This window comes from Oncorhynchus nerka, linkage group LG3, assembly GCF_034236695.1.
Source record: "Oncorhynchus nerka isolate Pitt River linkage group LG3, Oner_Uvic_2.0, whole genome shotgun sequence".
NCBI lineage: Eukaryota > Metazoa > Chordata > Actinopteri > Salmoniformes > Salmonidae > Oncorhynchus > Oncorhynchus nerka.
In genome coordinates this window covers 71095383-71116861 of record NC_088398.1, presented here as the reverse complement: position 1 = coordinate 71116861, position 21479 = coordinate 71095383, and the positions used below count along the sequence as shown (strand labels likewise).

Below are 21479 nucleotides of genomic sequence, written 5' to 3'. Positions count from 1 at the left end.
TCCCCCTCTCTCTCTCTCTCTCTCTCTCCCTCTCTGTACCCCTCTCTCTTGCTTTCTCCCTCTCTGTACCCTCTCTCTCCCTCTGTCCCCATCTCTCTCTCTCTCTCTCCCTCTCTGTACCCCTCTCTCTCTCTCTCTCCCTCTCTGTCCCCCTCTCTCTCTCTCCCTCTCTGTACCCCTCTCTCTCTTTCTCCCTCTCTGTCCCCCTCTCTCTCTCTCTCCTCTCTGTCCCCCTCTCTCTCATCTCACTCTCTGTCCCCCCTCTCTCTCTCTCCCTCTCTGTACCCCTCTCTCTCTCTCTCCCTCTCTGTCCCCCTCTCTCTCATCTCACTCTCTGTCCCCCTCTCTCTCTCTCCCTCTCTGTCCCCTCTCTCTCTCTCTCCCTCTCTGTCCCCCTCTCTCTCATCTCACTCTCTGTCCCCCTCTCTCTCCCTCTCTGTCCCCCTCTCTCTCTCCTCTCCCTGTCCCCCTCTCTCTCTCTCTCCCTCTCTGTCCCCCTCTCTCTCCCTCTCTGTACCCCTCTCTCTCCCTCTCTGTCCCCCTCTCTCTCTCTCCCTCTCTGTACCCCTCTCTCTCTCTCTCCCTCTCTGTACCCCTCTCTCTCTCTCTCCCTCTCTGTCCCCCTCTCTCTCATCTCACTCTCTGTCCCCCTCTCTCTCCCTCTCTTCTCGCTTTCTGTCTCTCTTAGGTTGGGGTACACATATCTAAGACTCAAAGACCGTCATATGGAGATTCTCAATAAGGAGGATGAGATTGAGAGGTGGGGCTCTGCTCACAACATCTTTTAATTTGGCCTTTCATATTTCACAGCTTCCTGAGAAAGCATCGAGTTACCATAGAGTTACACATTCATATCCCAAGTTATTAATTCAATCTAATTAATAGAAGTTAACATTACATTACATTTAAGTCATTTAGCAGACGCTCTTATCCAGAGCGACTTACAAATTGGTGCTTTCACCTTATGACATCCAGTGGAACAGCCACTTTACAATAGTGCATCTAGGTCTTTTAAGGGGGGAGGGGGTGAGAAGGATTACTTTATCCTATCCTAGGTATTCCTTAAAGAGGTGGGGTTTCAGGTGTCTCCGGAAGGTGGTGATTGACTCCGCTGTCCTGGCGTCGTGAGGGAGTTTGTTCCACCATTGGGGGGCCAGAGCAGCGAACAGTTTTGACTGGGCTGAGCGGGAACTGTACTTCCTCAGTGGTAGGGAGGCGAGCAGGCCAGAGGTGGATGAACGCAGTGCCCTTGTTTGGGTGTAGGGCCTGATCAGAGCCTGGAGGTACTGAGGTGCCGTTCCCCTCACAGCTCCGTAGGCAAGCACCATGGTCTTGTAGCGGATGCGAGCTTCAACTGGAAGCCAGTGGAGAGAGCGGAGGAGCGGGGTGACGTGAGAGAACTTGGGAAGGTTGAACACCAGACGGGCTGCGGCGTTCTGGATGAGTTGTAGGGGTTTAATGGCACAGGCAGGGAGCCCAGCCAACAGTGAGTTGCAGTAATCCAGACGGGAGATGACAAGTGCCTGGATTAGGACCTGCGCCGCTTCCTGTGTGAGGCAGGGTCGTACTCTGCGGATGTTGTAGAGCATGAACCTACAGGAACGGGCCACCGCCTTGATGTTATTTGAGAACGACAGGGTGCTGTCCAGGATCACGCCAAGGTTCTTAGCGCTCTGGGACGAGGACACAATGGAGTTGTCAACCGTGATGGCGAGATCATGGAACGGGCAGTCCTTCCCGGGAGGAAGAGCAGCTCCGTCTTGCCGAGGTTCAGCTTGAGGTGATGATCCGTCATCCACACTGATATGTCTGCCAGACATGCAGAGATGCGATTCGCCACCTGGTCGTCAGAAGGGGGAAAGGAGAAGATTAATTGTGTGTCGTCTGCATAGCAATGATAGGAGAGACCATGTGAGGTTATGACAGAGCCAAGTGACTTGGTGTATAGCGAGAATAGGAGAGGGCCTAGAACAGAGCCCTGGGGACACCAGTGGTGAGAGCACGTGGTGAGGAGACGGATTCTCGCCACGCCACCTGGTAGGAGCGACCTGTCAGGTAGGACGCAATCCAAGCGTGGGCCGCGCCGGAGATGCCCAACTCGGAGAGGGTGGAGAGGAGGATCTGATGGTTCACAGTATCGAAGGCAGCCGATAGGTCTAGAAGGATGAGAGCAGAGGAGAGAGAGTTAGCTTTAGCAGTGCGGAGCGCCTCCGTGATACAGAGAAGAGCAGTCTCAGTTGAATGACTAGTCTTGAAACCTGACTGATTTGGATCAAGAAGGTCATTCTGAGAGAGATAGCGGGAGAGCTGGCCAAGGACGGCACGTTCAAGAGTTTTGGAGAGAAAAGAAAGAAGGGATACTGGTCTGTAGTTGTTGACATCGGAGGGATCGAGTGTAGGTTTTTTCAGAAGGGGTGCAACTCTCGCTCTCTTGAAGACAGGAGGGACGTAGCCAGCGGTCAGGGATGAGTTGATGAGCGAGGTGAGGTAAGGGAGAAGGTCACCGGAGATGGTCTGGAGAAGAGAGGAGGGGATAGGGTCAAGCGGGCAGGTTGTTGGGCGGCCGGCCGTCACAAGACGCGAGATGTCATCTGGAGAGAGAGGGGAGAAAGAGGTCAGAGCACAGGGTAGGGCAGTGTGAGCAGAACCAGCGGTGTCGTTTGACTTAGCAAACGAGGATCGGATGTCGTCGACCTTCTTTTCAAAATGGTTGATGAAGTCATCTGCAGAGAGGGAGGAGGGGGGGGGGAGGAGGATTCAAGAGGGAGGAGAAGGTGGCAAAGAGCTTCCTAGGGTTAGAGGCAGATGCTTGGAATTTAGAGTGGTAGAAAGTGGCTTTAGCAGCAGAGACAGAGGAGGAAAATGTAGAGAGGAGGGAGTGAAAGGATGCCAGGTCCGCAGGGAGGCGAGTTTTCCTCCATTTCCGCTCGGCTGCCCGGAGCCCTGTTCTGTGAGCTCGCAATGAGTCGTCGAGCCACGGAGCGGGAGGGGAGGACCGAGCCGGCCTGGAGGATAGGGGACATAGAGAGTCAAAGGATGCAGAAAGGGAGGAGAGGAGGGTTGAGGAGGCAGAATCAGGAGATAGGTTGGAGAAGGTTTGAGCAGAGGGAAGAGATGATGGAAGAGGAGAGAGTAGCGGGGGAGAGAGAGCGAAGGTTGGGACGGCGCGATACCATCCGAGTAGGGGCAGTGTGGGAAGTGTTGGATGAGAGCGAGAGGGAAAAGGATACAAGGTAGTGGTCGGAGACTTGGAGGGGAGTTGCAATGAGGTTAGTGGAGGAACAGCATCTAGTAAAGATGAGGTCGAGCGTATTGCCTGCCTTGTGAGTAGGGGGGGAAGGTGAGAGGGTGAGGTCAAAAGAGGAGAGGAGTGGAAAGAAGGAGGCAGAGAGGAATGAGTCAAAGGTAGACGTGGGGAGGTTAAAGTCGCCCAGAACTGTGAGAGGTGAGCCGTCCTCAGGAAAGGAGCTTATCAAGGCATCAAGCTCATTGATGAACTCTCCGAGGGAACCTGGAGGGCGATAAATGATAAGGATGTTAAGCTTGGAAGGGCTGGTAACTGTGACAGCATGGAATTCAAAGGAGGCGATAGACAGATGGGTAAGGGGAGAAAGAGAGAATGACCACTTGGGAGAGATGAGGATCCCGGTGCCACCACCCCGCTGACCAGAAGCTCTCGGGGTGTGCGAGAGCACGTGGGCGGACGAAGAGAGAGCAGTAGGAGTAGCGGTGTTGTCTGTGGTGATCCATGTTTCCGTCAGAGCCAAGAAGTCGAGGGACTGGAGGGAGGCATAGGCTGAGATGAACTCTGCCTTGTTGGCCGCAGATCGGCAGTTCCAGAGGCTACCGGAGACCTGGAACTCCACGTGGGTCGTGCGCGCTGGGACCACCAGATTAGGGTGGCCGCGGCCATGCGGTGTGGAGCGTTTGTATGGTCTGTGCAGAGAGGAGAGAACAGGGATAGACAGACACATAGTTGACAGGCTAGAGAAGAGGCTACGCTAATGCAGAGGAGATTGGAATGACAAGTGGACTACACGTCTCGAATGTTCAGAAAGTTAAGCTTACGTAGCAAGAATCTAATTGACTAAAATGATTAAAATGATACAGTACTGCTGAGGTAGGCTAGCTGCGTTGTTGACACTACCCTAATCAAGTCGTTCCGTTGAGTGTGAAGTTTCTACAATGCTGCTTTTCGGGGCAAGCTGGCTAGCTAGCAGTGTTGGTTACGTTACGTTGCGTTAGGAGAACGACAATAGCTGGCTAGCTAACCTAGAAAATCGCTCTAGACTACACAATTATCTTTGAAACAAAGACGGCTATGTAGCTAGCTATGTAGCTAGCTACGATCAAACAAATCACACCGTTGGGACTGTAATGAAATGAAATGAAAATATGATACTACCTGTGGAGCGAAGCGGAATGCGACCGGAATGCGAAAGTTCTATTCAGTAGACGTTGGCTGGCTATTGGCTAGCTAGGAGTGTCTCCTACGTTAAGGACGACAAAATAGCTGGCTAGCTAACCTCGGTAAATTAAGATAATCACTCTAAGACTACACACTCTAACTACACAATTATCTTGGATACGAAGACAGCAAAGACAACTATGTAGCTAGCTAACACTACACTAATCAAGTCGTTCAGTTGAGTGTGATAGTTACTACAGTGCTACGGTAGACGGTGAACGTGTTGGGCAGATAGGAGACGACGAAATACGATAATTACGCAATTATCTTTGATACAACGACGACTATGTAGCTAGCTAAGAAGAAATTGCTAAGATTAGACAAATCAGACCGTTGTACTATAATGAAATGTAATGAAAAAGTTATACAACCTGCAGACCTGCAGACCGAAGCGCGGATGCGACCGGCTCGCATCCGCGTGTTTAAAATGTTGCAATAAGACAACTTAACTGTATTAAGACAACACTACCAAGAGTGTGAAAGCCCTGTGAGAAGACACACAGAAGAGTGTGAAAGCCCTGTGAGAAGACACACAGAAGAGTGTGAAAGCCCTGTGAGAAGACACGCAGAAGAGTGTGAAAGCCCTGTGAGAAGACACGCAGAAGAGTGTGAAAGCCCTGTGAGAAGACACGCAGAAGAGTGTGAAAGCCCTGTGAGAAGACACGCAGAAGAGTGTGAAATCCCTATGAGAAGACACACAGAAGAGTGTCAGAGCCCTGTGAGAAGACACACAGAAGAGTGTGAAAGCCCTGTGAGAAGACAAACAGAAGAGTGTGAAAGCCCTGTGAGAAGACACGCAGAAGAGTGTGAAATCCCTATGAGAAGACACACAGAAGAGTGTGAAAGCCCTGTGAGAAGACACGCAGAAGAGTGTCAGAGCCCTGTGAGAAGACACACAGAAGAGTGTGAAAGCCCTGTGAGAAGACACACAGAAGAGTGTGAAAGCCCTGTGAGAAGACACACAGAAGAATGTGAAAGCCCTGTGAGAAGACACACAGAAGAGTGTGAAATCCCTATGAGAAGACACACAGAAGAGTGTGAATGCCCTGTGAGAAGACACACAGAAGAGTGTGAAAGCCCTGTGAGAAGACACACAGAAGAGTGTGAAAGCCCTGTGAGAAGACACACAGAAGAGTGTCAGAGCCCTGTGAGAAGACACAGAGAAGAGTGTGAAAGCCCTGTGAGAAGACACACAGAAGAGTGTGAAAGCCCTGTGAGAAGACACACAGAAGAGTGTCAGAGCCCTGTGAGAAGACACACAGAAGAGTGTGAAAGCCCTGTGAGAAGACACACAGAAGAGTGTGAAAGCCCTGTGAGAAGACACACAGAAGAGTGTGAAAGCCCTGTGAGAAGACACGCAGAAGAGTGTGAAAGCCCTGTGAGAAGACCCATAGAAGAGTGTGAAAGCCCTGTGAGAAGACACGCAGAAGGGTGTGAAATCCCCGTGAGAAGACACACCGAAGAGTGTGAAAGCCCTGTGAGAAGACACAACGAAGAGTGTGAAAGCCCTGTGAGAAGACACACAGAAGAGTGTGAAAGCCCTGTGAGAAGACACACAGAAGAGTGTGAAAGCCCTGTGAGAAGACACGCAGAAGAGTGTGAAAGCCCTGTGGGATGACACGCAGAAGAGTGTGAAAGCCCTGTGAGAAGACACACAGAAGTGTGAAAGCCCTGTGAGAAGACACACAGAAGAGTGTGAAAGCCCTGTGAGAAGGCACACAGAAGAGTGTGGGAGCAGAAGCCAGTAGATCGTGTGGGACAGTGGTTTTTGTCAAGGGTATAAATAGCAGGTTTGGATCCCATAGGCACTGCTTGTATAACATCAGTATCTACATCCCCCTCTGCAGTGGGCTGTCTATGAAACAGCTGTTTAGAGAGAACGAAGGAGGAAGAAAGGGAGGGAGAAGAGATAAGGGTGGGACAGAGAAGGATAATTCCTCTTTACAAAGGCCTGTTGTGTTTTTGTTTGTCTCTAGCCGCTCGTGTTGCTGTGGGACCGAGAGACTGAAAAACAGCTTCTATCTCAAGGCCATCAGACTTAAACAGCCACCACTAACATTGAGTGGCTGCTGCCAACACACTGACTCAACTCCAGCCACTTTAATAATGGGAATTGATGGGAAATGATGTAAAATGATGTAAAATATATCACTAGCCACTTTAAACAATGCTACCTAATATAATGTTTACATACCCTACATTATTCATCTCATATGTATACGTATATACTGTACTCTATATCATCTACTGCATCCTTATGTAATACATGTATCACTAGCCACTTTAACTATGCCACTTTGTTTACATACTCATCTCATATGTATATACTGCACTCAATACCATCTACTGTATCTTGCCTATGCCGCTCTGTACCATCACTCATTCATATATCTTTATGTACATATTCTTTATCCCCTTACACTTGTGTCTATAAGGTAGTAGTTTTGGAATTGTTAGCTAGATTACTTGTTGGTTATTACTGCATTGTCGGAACTAGAAGCACAAGCATTTCGCTACACTCGCACTAACATCTGCTAACCATGTGTATGTGACAAATACCATTTGATTTGATTTGATTTGTACATTGTTAGAATGTGCTGTGTATTTTGTCTGATACTAAATGAGACGTCTACTCTGGCGTGTGTTCCAGGTTTGAGCTGCTACACGTGCTGAACTTTGACTCTGTCAGGAGGAGAATGAGCGTCATTGTCAAGTCTAGTGCAGGTAACACACATACAAACACACACACATAGACATGATCTATCTCTACATGATCTTCTGTCACTCACACTCTCTTAACTATTGTCCCCTCCCTATTGTCCTCAGGGGAGTACCTGTTGTTCTGTAAGGGGGCTGACTCCTCCATCTTCCCCAGAGTGGTGTCAGGGAAGGTGGGGCAGGTGCGGGCGCGGGTGGAGCAGAACGCTCTGGTAAGGCTACACACAAACACACACACACACACACACACACACACACACACACACACACACACACACAGCATATGTTTTACTATCCTTTTGGGTACCTTAAATTGATTTCCATTCAAAATCATTTCTTCCCTATTTTCCTAACCCTAACCTGAACCTTTACCCTAACTCCTAACTCTAACCTGACCCTTTAACCTAACTCCTAACCCTAACCTGACCCTTTAACCTAACTCCTAACCCTAACCTGACGCTTTACCCTAACTCCTAACCCTAACCTGACCCTTTAACCTAACTCCTAACCCTAACCTGACCCTTTAACCTAACTCCTAGCCCTAACCTGACCCTTTACACTAACTCCTAGCCCTAACCTGACCCTTTAACCTAACTCCTAGCCCTAACCTGACCCTTTACCCTAACTCCTAACCCTAACCTGACCCTTTACCCTAACTCCTAGCCCTAACCTGACCCTTTAACCTCCTAGCCCTAACCTGACCCTTTAACCTAACTCCTAACCCTACCTGACCCTTTACCCTAACTCCTAGCCCTAACCTGACCCTTTAACCTAACTCCTAGCCATAACCTGACCCTTTAACCTCCTAGCCCTAACCTGACCCTTTACCCTAACTCCTAACCCTAACCTGACCCTTTACCCTAACTCCTAACCCTAACCTGACCCTTTAACCTAACTCCTAACCCTAACCTGACCCTTTAACCTAACTCCTAGCCCTAACCTGACCCTTTACACTAACGCCTAACCCTAACCTGACCCTTTAACCTAACTCCTAGCCCTAACCTGACCCTTTAACCTAACTCCTAGCCCTAACCTGACCCTTTACCCTAACTCCTAACCCTAACCTGACCCTTTACCCTAACTCCTAACCCTAACCTGACCCTTTACCCTAACTCCTAACCCTAACCTGACCCTTTACCCTAACTCCTAGCCCTAACCTGACCCTTTAACCTCCTAGCCCTAACCTGACCCTTTAACCTAACTCCTAACCCTACCTGACCCTTTACCCTAACTCCTAGCCCTAACCTGACCCTTTAACCTAACTCCTAGCCCTAACCTGACCCTTTAACCTCCTAACCCTAACCTGACCCTTTAACCTCCTAACCTGACCCTTTACCCTAACTCCTAACCTGACCCTTTAACCTAACTCCTAGCCCTAACCTGACCCTTTAACCTAACTCCTAGCCTTAACCTGACCCTTTAACCTAACTCCTAACCCTAACCTGACCCTTTAACCTAACTCCTAACCTTAACCTGACCCTTTACCCTAACTCCTAACCCTAACCTGACCCTTTAACCTCCTAACCTGACCCTTTACCCTAACTCCTAACCTGGCCCTTTACCCTAACTCCTAACCCTAACCTGACCCTTTAACCTCCTAACCTGACCCTTTACCCTAACTCCTAACCTGACCCTTTAACCTAACTCCTAGCCCTAACCTGACCCTTTAACCTAACTCCTAGCCCTAACCTGACCCTTTACCCTAACTCCTAGCCCTAACCTGACCCTTTAACCTAACTCCTAACCCTACCTGACCCTTTACCCTAACTCCTAGCCCTAACCTGACCCTTTAACCTAACTCCTAGCCCTAACCTGACCCTTTAACCTCCTAACCCTAACCCTAACCTGACCCTTTACCCTAACTCCTAACCCTAACCTGACCCTTTAACCTCCTAACCTGACCCTTTACCCTAACTCCTAACCTGACCCTTTAACCTAACTCCTAGCCCTAACCTGACCCTTTAACCTAAACTAACCTAGCCCCAACCTGACCCTTTAACCTAACTCCTAACCCTAACCTGACCCTTTAACCTAACTCCTAACCCTAACCTGACCCTAACTTAACCCCCTAACTCCTAACCCTAACCTGACCCTTTAACCTCCTAACCTGACCCTTTACCCTAACTCCTAACCTGGCCCTTTACCCTAACTCCTAACCCTAACCTGACCCTTTACCTCCTCCTAACCTGACCCTTTACCCTAACTCCTAACCTGACCCTTTAACCTAACTCCTAGCCCTAACCTGACCCTTTAACCTAACTCCTAGCCCTAACCTGACCCTTTACCCTAACTCCTAACCCTAACCTGACCCTTTACCCTAACTCCTAACCCTAACCTGACCCTTTACCCTAACTCCTAACCCTAACCTGACCCTTTACCCTAACTCCTAACCCTAACCTGACCCTTTAACCTAACTCCTAGCCCTAACCTGACCCTTTACCCTAACTCCTAACCTGACCCTTTAACCTAACTCCTAGCCCTAACCTGACCCTTTAACCTAACTCCTAGCCCCAACCTGACCCTTTAACCTAACTCCTAACCCTAACCTGACCCTTTAACCTAACTCCTAACCCTAACCTGACCCTTTACCCTAACTCCTAACCCTAACCTGACCCTTTAACCTCCTAACCTGACCCTTTACCCTAACTCCTAACCTGGCCCTTTACCCTAACTCCTAACCCTAACCTGACCCTTTAACCTCCTAACCTGACCCTTTACCCTAACTCCTAACCTGACCCTTTAACCTAACTCCTAGCCCTAACCTGACCCTTTAACCTAACTCCTAGCCCTAACCTGACCCTTTACCCTAACTCCTAACCCTAACCTGACCCTTTACTCTAACTCCTAACCCTAACCTGACCCTTTACCCTAACTCCTAACCCTAACCTGACCCTTTACCCTAACTCCTAGCCCTAACCTGACCCTTTAACCTCCTAGCCCTAACCTGACCCTTTAACCTAACTCCTAACCCTACCTGACCCTTTACCCTAACTCCTAGCCCTAACCTGACCCTTTAACCTAACTCCTAGCCCTAACCTGACCCTTTAACCTCCTAACCCTAACCTGACCCTTTACCCTAACTCCTAACCCTAACCTGACCCTTTAACCTCCTAACCTGACCCTTTACCCTAACTCCTAACCTGACCCTTTAACCTAACTCCTAGCCCTAACCTTACCCTTTAACCTAACTCCTAGCCCCAACCTGACCCTTTAACCTAACTCCTAACCCTAACCTGACCCTTTAACCTAACTCCTAACCCTAACCTGACCCTTTACCCTAACTCCTAACCCTAACCTGACCCTTTAACCTCCTAACCTGACCCTTTACCCTAACTCCTAACCTGGCCCTTTACCCTAACTCCTAACCCTAACCTGACCCTTTACCCTCCTAACCTGACCCTTTACCCTAACTCCTAACCTGACCCTTTAACCTAACTCCTAGCCCTAACCTGACCCTTTAACCTAACTCCTAGCCCTAACCTGACCCTTTACCCTAACTCCTAACCCTAACCTGACCCTTTACCCTAACTCCTAACCCTAACCTGACCCTTTACCCTAACTCCTAACCCTAACCTGACCCTTTACCCTAACTCCTAGCCCTAACCTGACCCTTTAACCTCCTAGCCCTAACCTGACCATTTAACCTAACTCCTAACCCTACCTGACCCTTTACCCTAACTCCTAGCCCTAACCTGACCCTTTAACCTAACTCCTAGCCCTAACCTGACCCTTTACCCTAACTCCTAACCCTAACCTGACCCTTTAACCTCCTAACCTGACCCTTTACCCTAACTCCTAACCTGACCCTTTAACCTAACTCCTAGCCCTAACCTGACCCTTTAACCTAACTCCTAGCCCCAACCTGACCCTTTAACCTAACTCCTAACCCTAACCTGACCCTTTACCCTAACTCCTAACCCTAACCTGACCCTTTAACCTCCTAACCTGACCCTTTACCCTAACTCCTAACCTGGCCCTTTACCCTAACTCCTAACCCTAACCTGACCCTTTAACCTCCTAACCTGACCCTTTACCCTAACTCCTAACCTGACCCTTTACCCTAACTCCTAACCCTAACCTGAACCTTTAACCTCCTAACCTGACCCTTTACCCTAACTCCTAACCCTAACCTGACCCTTTACCCTAACTCCTAACCCGACCCTTTAACCTAACTCCTAACCCTAACCTGACCCTTTACCCTAACTCCTAACCTGACCCTTTAACCTAACTCCTAACCCTATAACCTGACCCTTTACCTTTTAGGCTTAACCACTAAACCTAAAATAGCCTTTGTCCTCGTGAGGACTTTTGGGTATTTCCGGTACCCACGAGGATAGTAATGATTTTTTATTATTTTATTGTCACATGCACAGGATAGGTGCAGTGAAATGTGTTGTTTTATAGCGTCAGGCATAGTAGTACAGCGACCCTGGAGAAAATCAGGATTAAGTTCCTCGCTCAAGTGCACATCAACAGATGTTTACCTTGTCGGCTCGGGTATTCGAACACACTCACACGCTGTATATACAGTATTACCTCTGTCTTTATACCTACACCAATTCCCTAAACACACTCCTTAACCCAATACTCTTACTCCTTATATGCCTGTACCATAACTAAAACTCCAAATATATACAGAGCATTGGGAAAGTATTCAGACCAATAGACTTTTACCACAGTTTGTTACGTTACAGCTTTATTCTAAAATGTATTCAATAAAAACATTTCCTCAGAAATCTACATACACAACCCCATAATGACAAAGCGAAAACAGGTTTTTACATAAGTATTCAGACCCTTTCCTATGAGACTCAAAATTGAGCTCAGGTGCATCCTGTTTCCACTGATCATCCTTGAGATGTTTCCACAACTTGATTGGAGTCCAATTGTGGTAAATTCAATTGATTGGACATGATTTTCAAAGGCACACACCTGTCTATATAAGGTTCCACAGTTGACAGTGCATGTCAAAGCAAAAACCAAACCATGAGGTCAAAGGAATTGTCCGTAGAGCTCCGAGACAGGATTGTGTCGATGCACAGATCTGGGGAAGGGTATGAAAACATTTATGCAGCATTGAAGGTCCCCAAGAACAGAGTGGCCTCCATCATTCTTAAATGGTAGAAGTTTGGAACCACCAAGAAACTGAGCAATCGGGGGAGAATATCTTTGGTCAGGCAGGTGACCAAGAACCCCAAAATCACTCTGAAAGAGCTCAAGAGTTCCTCTGTGGAGATGGGAGAACCTTCCAGAAGGACAACCATTTATGCAGCACTCCAGCAATCAGGCCTTTATAGTAGAGTGGCCAGACGGAAGACTCTCCTCAGTAAAAGGCACATGACAGCCCGTTTGGAGTTTGCCAAAAGACACTTAAAAGACTCTCAGACCATGATAAACAGGATTCTCTTGTCCGATGAAACCAAGATTGAACTCTTTGGCCTGAATGCCAAGCGTTACGTCTGGAGGAAACCTGGCACCATCCCTACAGTGAAGCATGGTGGTGGCAGCATCATGCTTTGGGGATGTTTTTCATCGGCAGGGACTGGGAGACTAGTCAGGATCGAGGGAAAGAGGAACGAAGCAAAGCACAGAGATCCTTGATGAAAACCTGCTCCAAAGCACTCAGGACCTCAGACTGGAGTGAAGGTTCACCTTCCAACAGGACAACGACCCTAAGCACACAGCCAAGACAACACAGGAGTGGCTCCAGGACAAGTCTCTGAATGTCCTTGAGTGGCCCAGTCAGAGCCCAGACTTTAACCGGATCGAACAACTCTGGAGAGGCATGAAAATTGCTGTGCAGCGACTCTCCCCATCCAACCTGACAGAGCTGCTTGAGAGGATCAGCAGAGAAGAATGGGAGAAACTCCCCAAATACAGGTGTTCCAAGCTTGTAGCATCATACCCAAGATGAATTGAGGCTGAAATTGCTGCCAAAGGTGCTTCAACAAAGTACTGAGTAAAGGGTCTGAATACTTATGTAAATGTGATATTTCATTTTTTAATTTTTTTATACATTTGCAAAAATGTATAGGAAACTGTTTTTGCATTGTCATTATGGGGTATTGTGTGTAATATTTAACCAATTTTAGAATAAGGCTGTAACGTAACAAAATGTGGAAAAAGTCAAGGAGTATGAATACTTTCCAAATGTACTGTGTATATTCAGTCACACAACCCTTCTTATACTTACTATAGTGATAGGGCCACAGTACTAAGAGAGAACCCTAACCATCTCACCTTTACCTCTGTCAGGAGGGCTTGCGGACCCTGTGTGTGGCATACAGAAGTCTCTCCCTAGCAGAGTACGAGGAGGCGTGTCATCAGCTGAGCGACGCCAAGCTAGCCCTGCAGGACAGGGAGCAGCGACTGGCGCAGGCTTATGACCTCATCGAGAGGGACTTCACCCTGCTGGGGGCCACGGCTGTGGAGGACAGGTAGGAGAACGGGACACAGGAGGCAGTAAGAGAGAGGAAGCCACTTAAATATATACAGTTGAAGTCGGAAGTTTACATACACTTAGGTTGGTCTCATTAAAACTTGTTTTTCAACAAATGTCATGTTAACAGACTATAGTTTTGGCAATTCGGTTAGGACATCTACTTTGTGCATGATACAAGTCATTTTTCCAACAATTGTTTACAGACAGATTATTTAATTTATAATTCACTGTATCACAATTCCAGTGGGTCAGAAGTTTACATACACTAAGTTGACTGTGCCTTTAAACAGCTTGGAAAATTCCAGAAAATTATGTCATGGCTTTAGAAGCTTCTGATAGGCTAATTTACATACTTTGTGTCAATTGGAGGTGTACCTGTGGATATATTTCAAGGCCTACCTTCAAACTCAGTGCCTCTTTGCTTGACATCATGGGAACATCAAAAGAAATCAGCAAAGACCTCAGAAACAATTGTAGACCTCCACAAATCTGGTTTATCCTTGGGAGCAATTTCTAAATGCCTGAAGGTACCACGTTCATCTGTACAAACAATAGTACGCAAGTATAAACACCATGGGACCACGCAGTTGTCATACCGCTCAGGAAGGAGACGCGTTCTGTCTCCTAGAGATGAACGTACTTTGGTGCGAAAATTGCAAATCAATCCCAGAACAACAGCAAAGGACCTTGTGAAGATGCTGGAGGAAACAGGTACAAAAGTATCTATATCCACAGTAAAACGAGTCCTATATCGACATAATCTGAAGGGCCGCTCAGCAAGGAAGAAGCCATTGCTCCAAAACCTCCATAAAAAAGCCAGACTACGGTTTGCAAAGATCATACTTTTTGGAGAAATTTCCTTTGGTCTGATGAAACAAATATAGAACTGTTTGGCCATAATGACCATCGTTATGTTTGGAGGAAAAAGGGGGAGGCTTGCAAGCCGAAGAACACCATCCCAACCGTGAAGCATGGGGGTGGCAGCATCACGTTGTGGGGGTGCTTTGCTGCAGGAGGGACTGGGGGACTTCACAAAATCAATGGCATTATGAGGTAGGAAAATTAGGTAGGAAAATTATGTGGACATATTGAAGCAACATCTCAAGACATCAGTCAGGAAGTTAAAGCTTGGTCGCAAATGGGTCTTCCAAATGGACAATGACCCAAAGCATACTTCCAAAGTTGTGGCAAAATTAAGGACAACATAGTCAAGGCATTTTAGTGGCCATCACAACGCCCTGACCTCAATCCCATAGAAAATGTGTGGGCAGAACTGCAAAAGCGTGTGTAAGCAAGGAGGTCTACAAACCTGACTCAGTTACACCAGCTCTGTCAGGAGGAATGGGCCAAAATTCAATGAAACCTGAAACGTTTGACCCAAGTTAAACAATTTAAAGGCAATGCTACCAAATACTAATTGAGTGTATGTACACTTCTGACCCACTGGGAATGTGATGAAAGAAATCAAAGATGAAATAAATAATTCTCTCTACTATTATTCTGACATTTCACATTCTTAAAATAAAGTGGTGATCCTAACTGACTTAATTAAGACAGGGAATTTTTTACTAGGATTAAATGTCAGGAATTGTGAAAAGCGAGTTTAAATGTATTTGGCCAAGGTGTAGGTAAACTGTATATAAATTCTCCATGGACTTTACAGTGTCCTAAAACATTTTAGAATTAGTGCTACAGGATGCAAATCTCTGTTTGGAAAAAAAACTTGGCTTTCCTAACTGACTGAGTTGAGTATATATTGGTTCATGACTTCCCTGAAAAGTTGCATATCGCGGGGGCTAATGTACTTGTCCTCTTACTTAGTTTTGCACCGGGGCCTCCCACTCCTCTTTCTATTCTGGTTAGGGCCAGTTTGAGCTGTTTTGTGAAGAGAGTAGTACACAGCATTGTACGAGATCTTAATTTTCTTGGCAATTTCTTGCCTGGAATAGCCTCCATTTCTCAGAACAATAATAGACTGACAAGTTTCAGAAGAAAGTTATTTGTTTCTGGCCATTTTGAGCCTGTAATCGAACCCACAAATGCTGATGCTCCAGATACTCAACTAGTCTAAAGAAGGACCGTTTTATTGCTTCTTTAATCAGAACAGCACTTTTCAGCTGTGCTAACATAATTGCAAAAGGGTTTTCTAATGATCAATTAGCATTTTAAAATGATAAACTTGGATTAGCTAAAACAGCGTGCCATTTGAACACAGGTGTGATGGTTGCTGATAATGGGCCTCTGTACGCCTATGTGGATATTCCATAAAAAATCTGCCGTTTCCAGCTACAATACTCATTTACAACATTAACAATGTCTACACTGTATTTCTGATCAATTTGATGTTATTTTAATGGACAAAAAATGTGCTTTTCTTTCAAAAACAGGACATTTCTAAGTGACCCCAAACTTTTGAACAGGGATGTGTATATGTAAGAGAAAGGGAGAAAGAGGGAGACCCAGGGAAAGAGGGAGAGACTAGGAGAGAGCAGGGAAATAGGGAGAGACTATGAGAGAGCAGGGAAAGAGGGAGAGGGAGAGACTAGGAGATTTGCGGGAGATTCACTATCATGGATTTCCTGATTGATGACAGCTTGATTTCCTAATGGACTAGCCTTCTGGTGTATGGTACATGTTGATCTAGCCATGTACAGTCGTGGCCAAAAGTTTTGAGAATGACACAAATATTAATTTTCGCAGAGTCTGCTACCCCAGTTTGTATGATTGCGATTTGCATTTTGCAAGTCCCTCTTTGCCATGTAAATAAACTGAATCCCCCAAAAAACATTTCCACTGCATTTCAGCCCTGCCACAAAAGTACCAGCTGACATCATGTCAGTGATTCTCTCGTTAACACAGGTGTGAGTGTTGACGAGGACAAGCCGGAGATCACTCTGTCATGCTGATTGAGTTTGAATAACAGACTGGAAGCTTCAAAAGGAGGGTGGTGCTTGGAATCGTTGTTCTTCCTCTGTCAACCATGGTTACCTGCAAGGAAACACGTGCCGTCATCATTGCTTTGCACAAAAAGGGCTTCAAAGAAGCCACTTCTCTCCAGGAAAAACATCAGGGACAGAGTGATATTCTGCAAAAGGTACAAAGATTGGACTGCTGAGAGAAGAAGACAAGAGAGAAGACAAGGTAGGCGCTACCCTCAGTCCTGTGTCATGCCAACAGTAAAGCATCCTGAGACCATTCATGTGTGGGGTTGCTGCTCAGCCAAGGGAGTGGGCTCACTCACAATTTTGCCTAAGAACACAGCCATGAATAAAGAATGGTACCAACACATCCTCCGCGAGAAACTTCTCCCAACCATCCAGGAACAGTTTGGTGACGAACGATGCCTTTTCCATCATGATGGAACACCTTGCCATAAGGCAAAAGTGATAACTAAGTGGATAGGGGAACAAAACATCAATATTCTGGATCCATGGGCAGGGAACTCCCCAGACCTTAATCCCATTGAGAACTTGTGGTCAATCCTCTAGAGGTGGGTATCGACAAAAAAAAAAAAAACATTTTGACAAACTCCAAGCATTGATTATGCAAGAATGGGCTGCCATCAGTCAGGATGTGGCCCAGAAGTTAATTGACAGCATGCCAGGGCGGATTGCAGAGGTCTTGAAAAAGAAGGGTCTTTACATGATATTTTAATCGAATCAATATAAAATAGGTTGTTGATCAGTACTGTAATCATTGATACCTTGCATTCTTTGAAAGGACTATACACTCTATAGTGATGCTTAATGCTATTAACCTATTGACTGTATTGACTCCTGTATTGACTGCTGTGTGCAGGCTCCAGGAGAAGGCAGCAGACACCATTGAGTCTCTCCATAAGGCTGGGATGAAGGTGTGGGTCCTGACGGGGGACAAGATGGAGACGGCGGCTGCTACATGTTATGCTAGCAAGCTGTTCCGCCGCTCCACCCAAATATTGGAGCTGACCAAGAAACGAACCGAGGAACAGAGTCTACATGATGTTCTGTTTGACCTGAGCAGAACCGTACTGAGACAGCGCTCCCTGTCGCGGTATGCTGCACACTCACACCAATGTGCGCTCGCACACAGCATGACCAGTACAAGTCAAATGTTTGGACACACCTACTCGTTCAAGGGTTTTTCTTTATTTTTACTATTTTCTACGTTGTGGAATAATAGTGAAGACACCAAAACTATGAAATAACACACATGGAATCATGTAGTAACCAAAAAAGTGTTAAACAAATCAAATATGTGAGATTCTTCAAAGTAGCCTTGATGACAGCTTTGCACACTCTTGGCATTCTCTCAACCAGTTTTATGAGGTAGTCACCTGGAAAGCAAACAATGCTATTATCTGAGGGCAGCACCCCAGCAAACAGACACAGACAATCATATTTCAACACTCCAGGCACGACACAAAATGCAGAAATAAAATATAAATCATGCCTTACCTTTGACGAGCTTCTTCTGTTGGCACTCCAATATGTCCCATAAACATCACAAATGGTCATTTTGTTCAATTAATTCCGTCGATATATATCCGAAATGTCAATTTATTTGGCGCGTTTGATCCAGAAAAACACCGGTTCCAACTCTCACAACATGACTAGAACATTACTCATAAGTTACCTGTAAGCTTTGTCCAAACATTTCAAACTACTTTCCTAATTCAACTTTAGGTATTTTTTAACGTAAATATTTAAGACGGGATTAACTGTGTTCAATACCGGAGGAAAACAAAGTGGAGTTTGCTTTTCAGGTCACGCGCCTCTAACAAAGAGTACACTTCTCTCTACCCTCGTTCTGAACAGTGCTACTTCTTAATTTCTCAAAGGAAAAACCTCAACCAATTTCTAAAGACTGTTGACATCCAGTGGAAGCGGTAGGAACTGCAAGAAAGTCCATTAGAAATCTGGATTCCCAATGAAAACTCATTGAAAAGAGAGTGACCTAAAACAAAACAAAATCTGAATGGTTTGTCCTCGGGTTTCGCCTGCCAAATAAGTTCTGTTATACTCACAGACATGATTAGAACAGTTTTAGAAACTTCAGAGTGTTTTCTATCCAAATCGAATAATAATATGCATATCTTAGCTTCTGGGCCTGAGGAGCAGGCAGTTTACTTTGGACACGCTTTTGGACACCTATCCCAGAGAAGTTCATGCATTTGTGCCTATCAGTTGTGTTGTGACTAGGTAGGGGTGGTATACAGAAGAGCCCTATTTGGTAAAATACCAAGTCCATATTATGGCAAGAACAGCTCAAGAAGCAAAGAGAAACGACAGTCCATCAATTACTTTAAGACATGAAGGTCAGTCAATCCGTAAAATTTCAAGAACTTTTAAAGTTTCTTCAAGTGCAGTTGCAAAAACCATCAAGCGCTATGATGAAACTGGCTCTCATGAGGACCGACACAGAGTTACCTCTGCTGCAGAGGATAAGTTCATTAGAGTTACCAGCCTCAGAAATTGCAGCCCAAATAAATGCTTCACAGAGTTCAAGTAACAGACACTTCTCAACATCAACTGTTCAGAGGAGACTGTGTGAATCAGGCCAAACCAATACTAAAGGACACAAATAATAAGAAGAGACTTGCTTGGGCCAAGAAACACGAACAATGGACACTAGACTGGTGAAAATCTGTCCTTTGGTCTGATGAGTCCAAATTTGACATTTTTGGTTCCAACCGCTGTGTCTTTGTGAGACGCAAAGTAGGTGAACTGATGATCTCTGAATGTGTGGTTCCCATCGTGAAGCATGGAGGAGGGGTGATAGTGTGTGCGTGCTTTCGGGTGACACTGTCGGTGATTTAATTTGAATTCAAGGCACACTTAGCCAGCATGGCTACCACAGCATTCTGCAGCAATAAGCCATCCCATCTGGTTTGCGCTTAGTGGGACTATCATTTGTTTTTAAACAGGACAATGACCCAACACACCTCCAGGCTGTGTAAGGGCTGTTTGACCAAGGAGAGTGATGGAGTGCTGCATCACATGACCCGACCTCAACCCGATTGGGATGAGTTGGACTGCAGAGTGAAGAAAAAGCAGCCAACAAGTGCTCAGCATATGTGGGAACTCCTTCAAGACTATTGGAAAAGCATTCCAGGTGAAGCTAGTTGAGTGAGTGCAAAGCTGTCATCAAGGCAAAGGGTGGCTACTTTGAAGAATCTAAAATATATTTGGAGTTAACACTTTTTTTGGTTTCTACATGATTCATGCGCTATTTCATAGTTTTGATGTCTTCACTATTATTCTACAATGTAGAAAATTGTAAAAATAAAAACCCTTGAATGAGTAGGTGTGTCCAAACTTTTGACTGGTACTGTATATGTACAGTATTCATGCATCTCTGTGTGTTAACATCTGTATATCTGTGTGTTTATCCCCAGGCTGTCTGTAGACTGTCAGGACTACGGTCTGATCATCGATGGGGCCACCCTGTCTGCGGTGCTGAAGCCCAGTCCAGAGAGTTCTGGCTCTGGGAACTACAGAGAGATCTTCCTGGAGATCTGTAGGAACTGCAGCGCCGTTCTCTGCTGCCGCATGGCGCCCCTACAGAAAGCACAGGTGGGTGTGATCTCACTTCCTGTCTCACATTAGGAATCCAGGGAGAGATGATGTTTGGATGGATGGACGGTCGATCGATCAGTCAGTCAAAGTGTTTAATGAGTTGTGGTATGACTGTTGTCTGTCCAGATTGTGAAGCTGATCAAGGCGTCTAAGGAGCACCCCATCACTCTGGCCATCGGAGACGGAGCCAACGACGTCAGCATGATCCTCGAGGCACATGTGGGCATAGGTAAGATCATCTCTACACTGATTGGCAAGCCCCATGTGTTTGTACTCTGATTGGTGGGAACCATCAGCTAGCACTCATCTTTCTTCTTTGATTGGTGGGGGGCTTTGGCTCCAAGATATCTCATTGGTGTATGTTTGTTTTCTGTCAATTAATCCATTAATCAACTAATCCCAATCTCTTTTAAGGCATCATGGGTAAGGAGGGTCGCCAGGCAGCGAGGAACAGCGACTATGCCATCCCAAAGTTCAAACACCTGAAGAAGATGCTGCTAGTTCACGGCCACATCTACTACATCCGCATCGCTGAGCTGGTGCAGTACTTCTTCTATAAGGTGGGCTTTACTACTGACACTAATACTGAGCATTTACTGAGATCACGTTGCAATTCTTTAGTAATGAATTACACAACTTGGGGGCTCAACACCACCCCAGTCTGGTAGCTGGTCCAGGACAGCACAAATCTCCAGGCTCTATGTTGCAAGTAGCTGAGTCAGTATAGAATGATGAACAATGTTTAGTCCTTACTTTGCTTCTGCCCCTTTCTCTCTCTCTCTCTCCAGAATGTGTGCTTCATCTTCCCTCAGTTCCTCTATCAGTTCTTCTGTGGATTCTCTCAGCAGGTTGGTGCTCAAAATCACCCCAAATGACCTCATGGTTGCCTGTTTGGTCATGTGTAGTCTGTATATTACTGACTGCTCTGTGTCCCCGTAAAGCCCCTGTACGACACAGCCTACCTGACACTGTACAACATCAGCTTCACCTCCCTGCCCATCCTCCTCTACAGCCTCTTAGAGAAACACGTCAGCATAGAGACACTGAAGAGCGACCCCACTCTGTACAGGTAAGGGGAACATCCCACCCAAATGAACACTTATTTGAAAGTCAATGTAATTCACAGGTTTTGTTTTGTTTAACAATTTTATTTCGCTCTCACTTGCCACTATCCCCCCCCCCCCCTCTCTCTCTCTCTCTCTCTCTCTCACTCTCTCTCTCTCACTCTCTCTCTCTCCCCCTATTCCCTCTCTCAACCCCTCCTCTCATGATCTCGCTCTCTTTCTCTCTCCCC

The 21479-nt window shown here is 46.3% G+C and overlaps 1 protein-coding gene across 5 annotated transcripts in view; it reads left to right on the top strand.

Moving 5' to 3' along the window:
* The window catches only part of LOC115115993 (phospholipid-transporting ATPase IH-like), a 110415-nt gene that overhangs the window by 57389 nt on the left and 31547 nt on the right, over positions 1–21479 (top strand). For all 5 annotated transcript variants that reach the window (XR_010462645.1, XR_010462638.1, XR_010462639.1 and 2 more), the window contains exons 15-24: positions 689–760; positions 7119–7192; positions 7295–7398; positions 13442–13623; positions 17427–17660; positions 20005–20182; positions 20312–20414; positions 20600–20745; positions 20974–21033; positions 21127–21254. Coding sequence is in view for 1 of the 5 variants with exons in the window: in XM_065015270.1 (XP_064871342.1) it covers positions 689–760; positions 7119–7192; positions 7295–7398; positions 13442–13623; positions 17427–17660; positions 20005–20182; positions 20312–20414; positions 20600–20745; positions 20974–21033; positions 21127–21254 (1281 nt within the window). In the remaining 4 variants the exon portion in view is untranslated. The remainder of the gene's footprint in view (positions 1–688; positions 761–7118; positions 7193–7294; positions 7399–13441; positions 13624–17426; positions 17661–20004; positions 20183–20311; positions 20415–20599; positions 20746–20973; positions 21034–21126; positions 21255–21479) is intronic.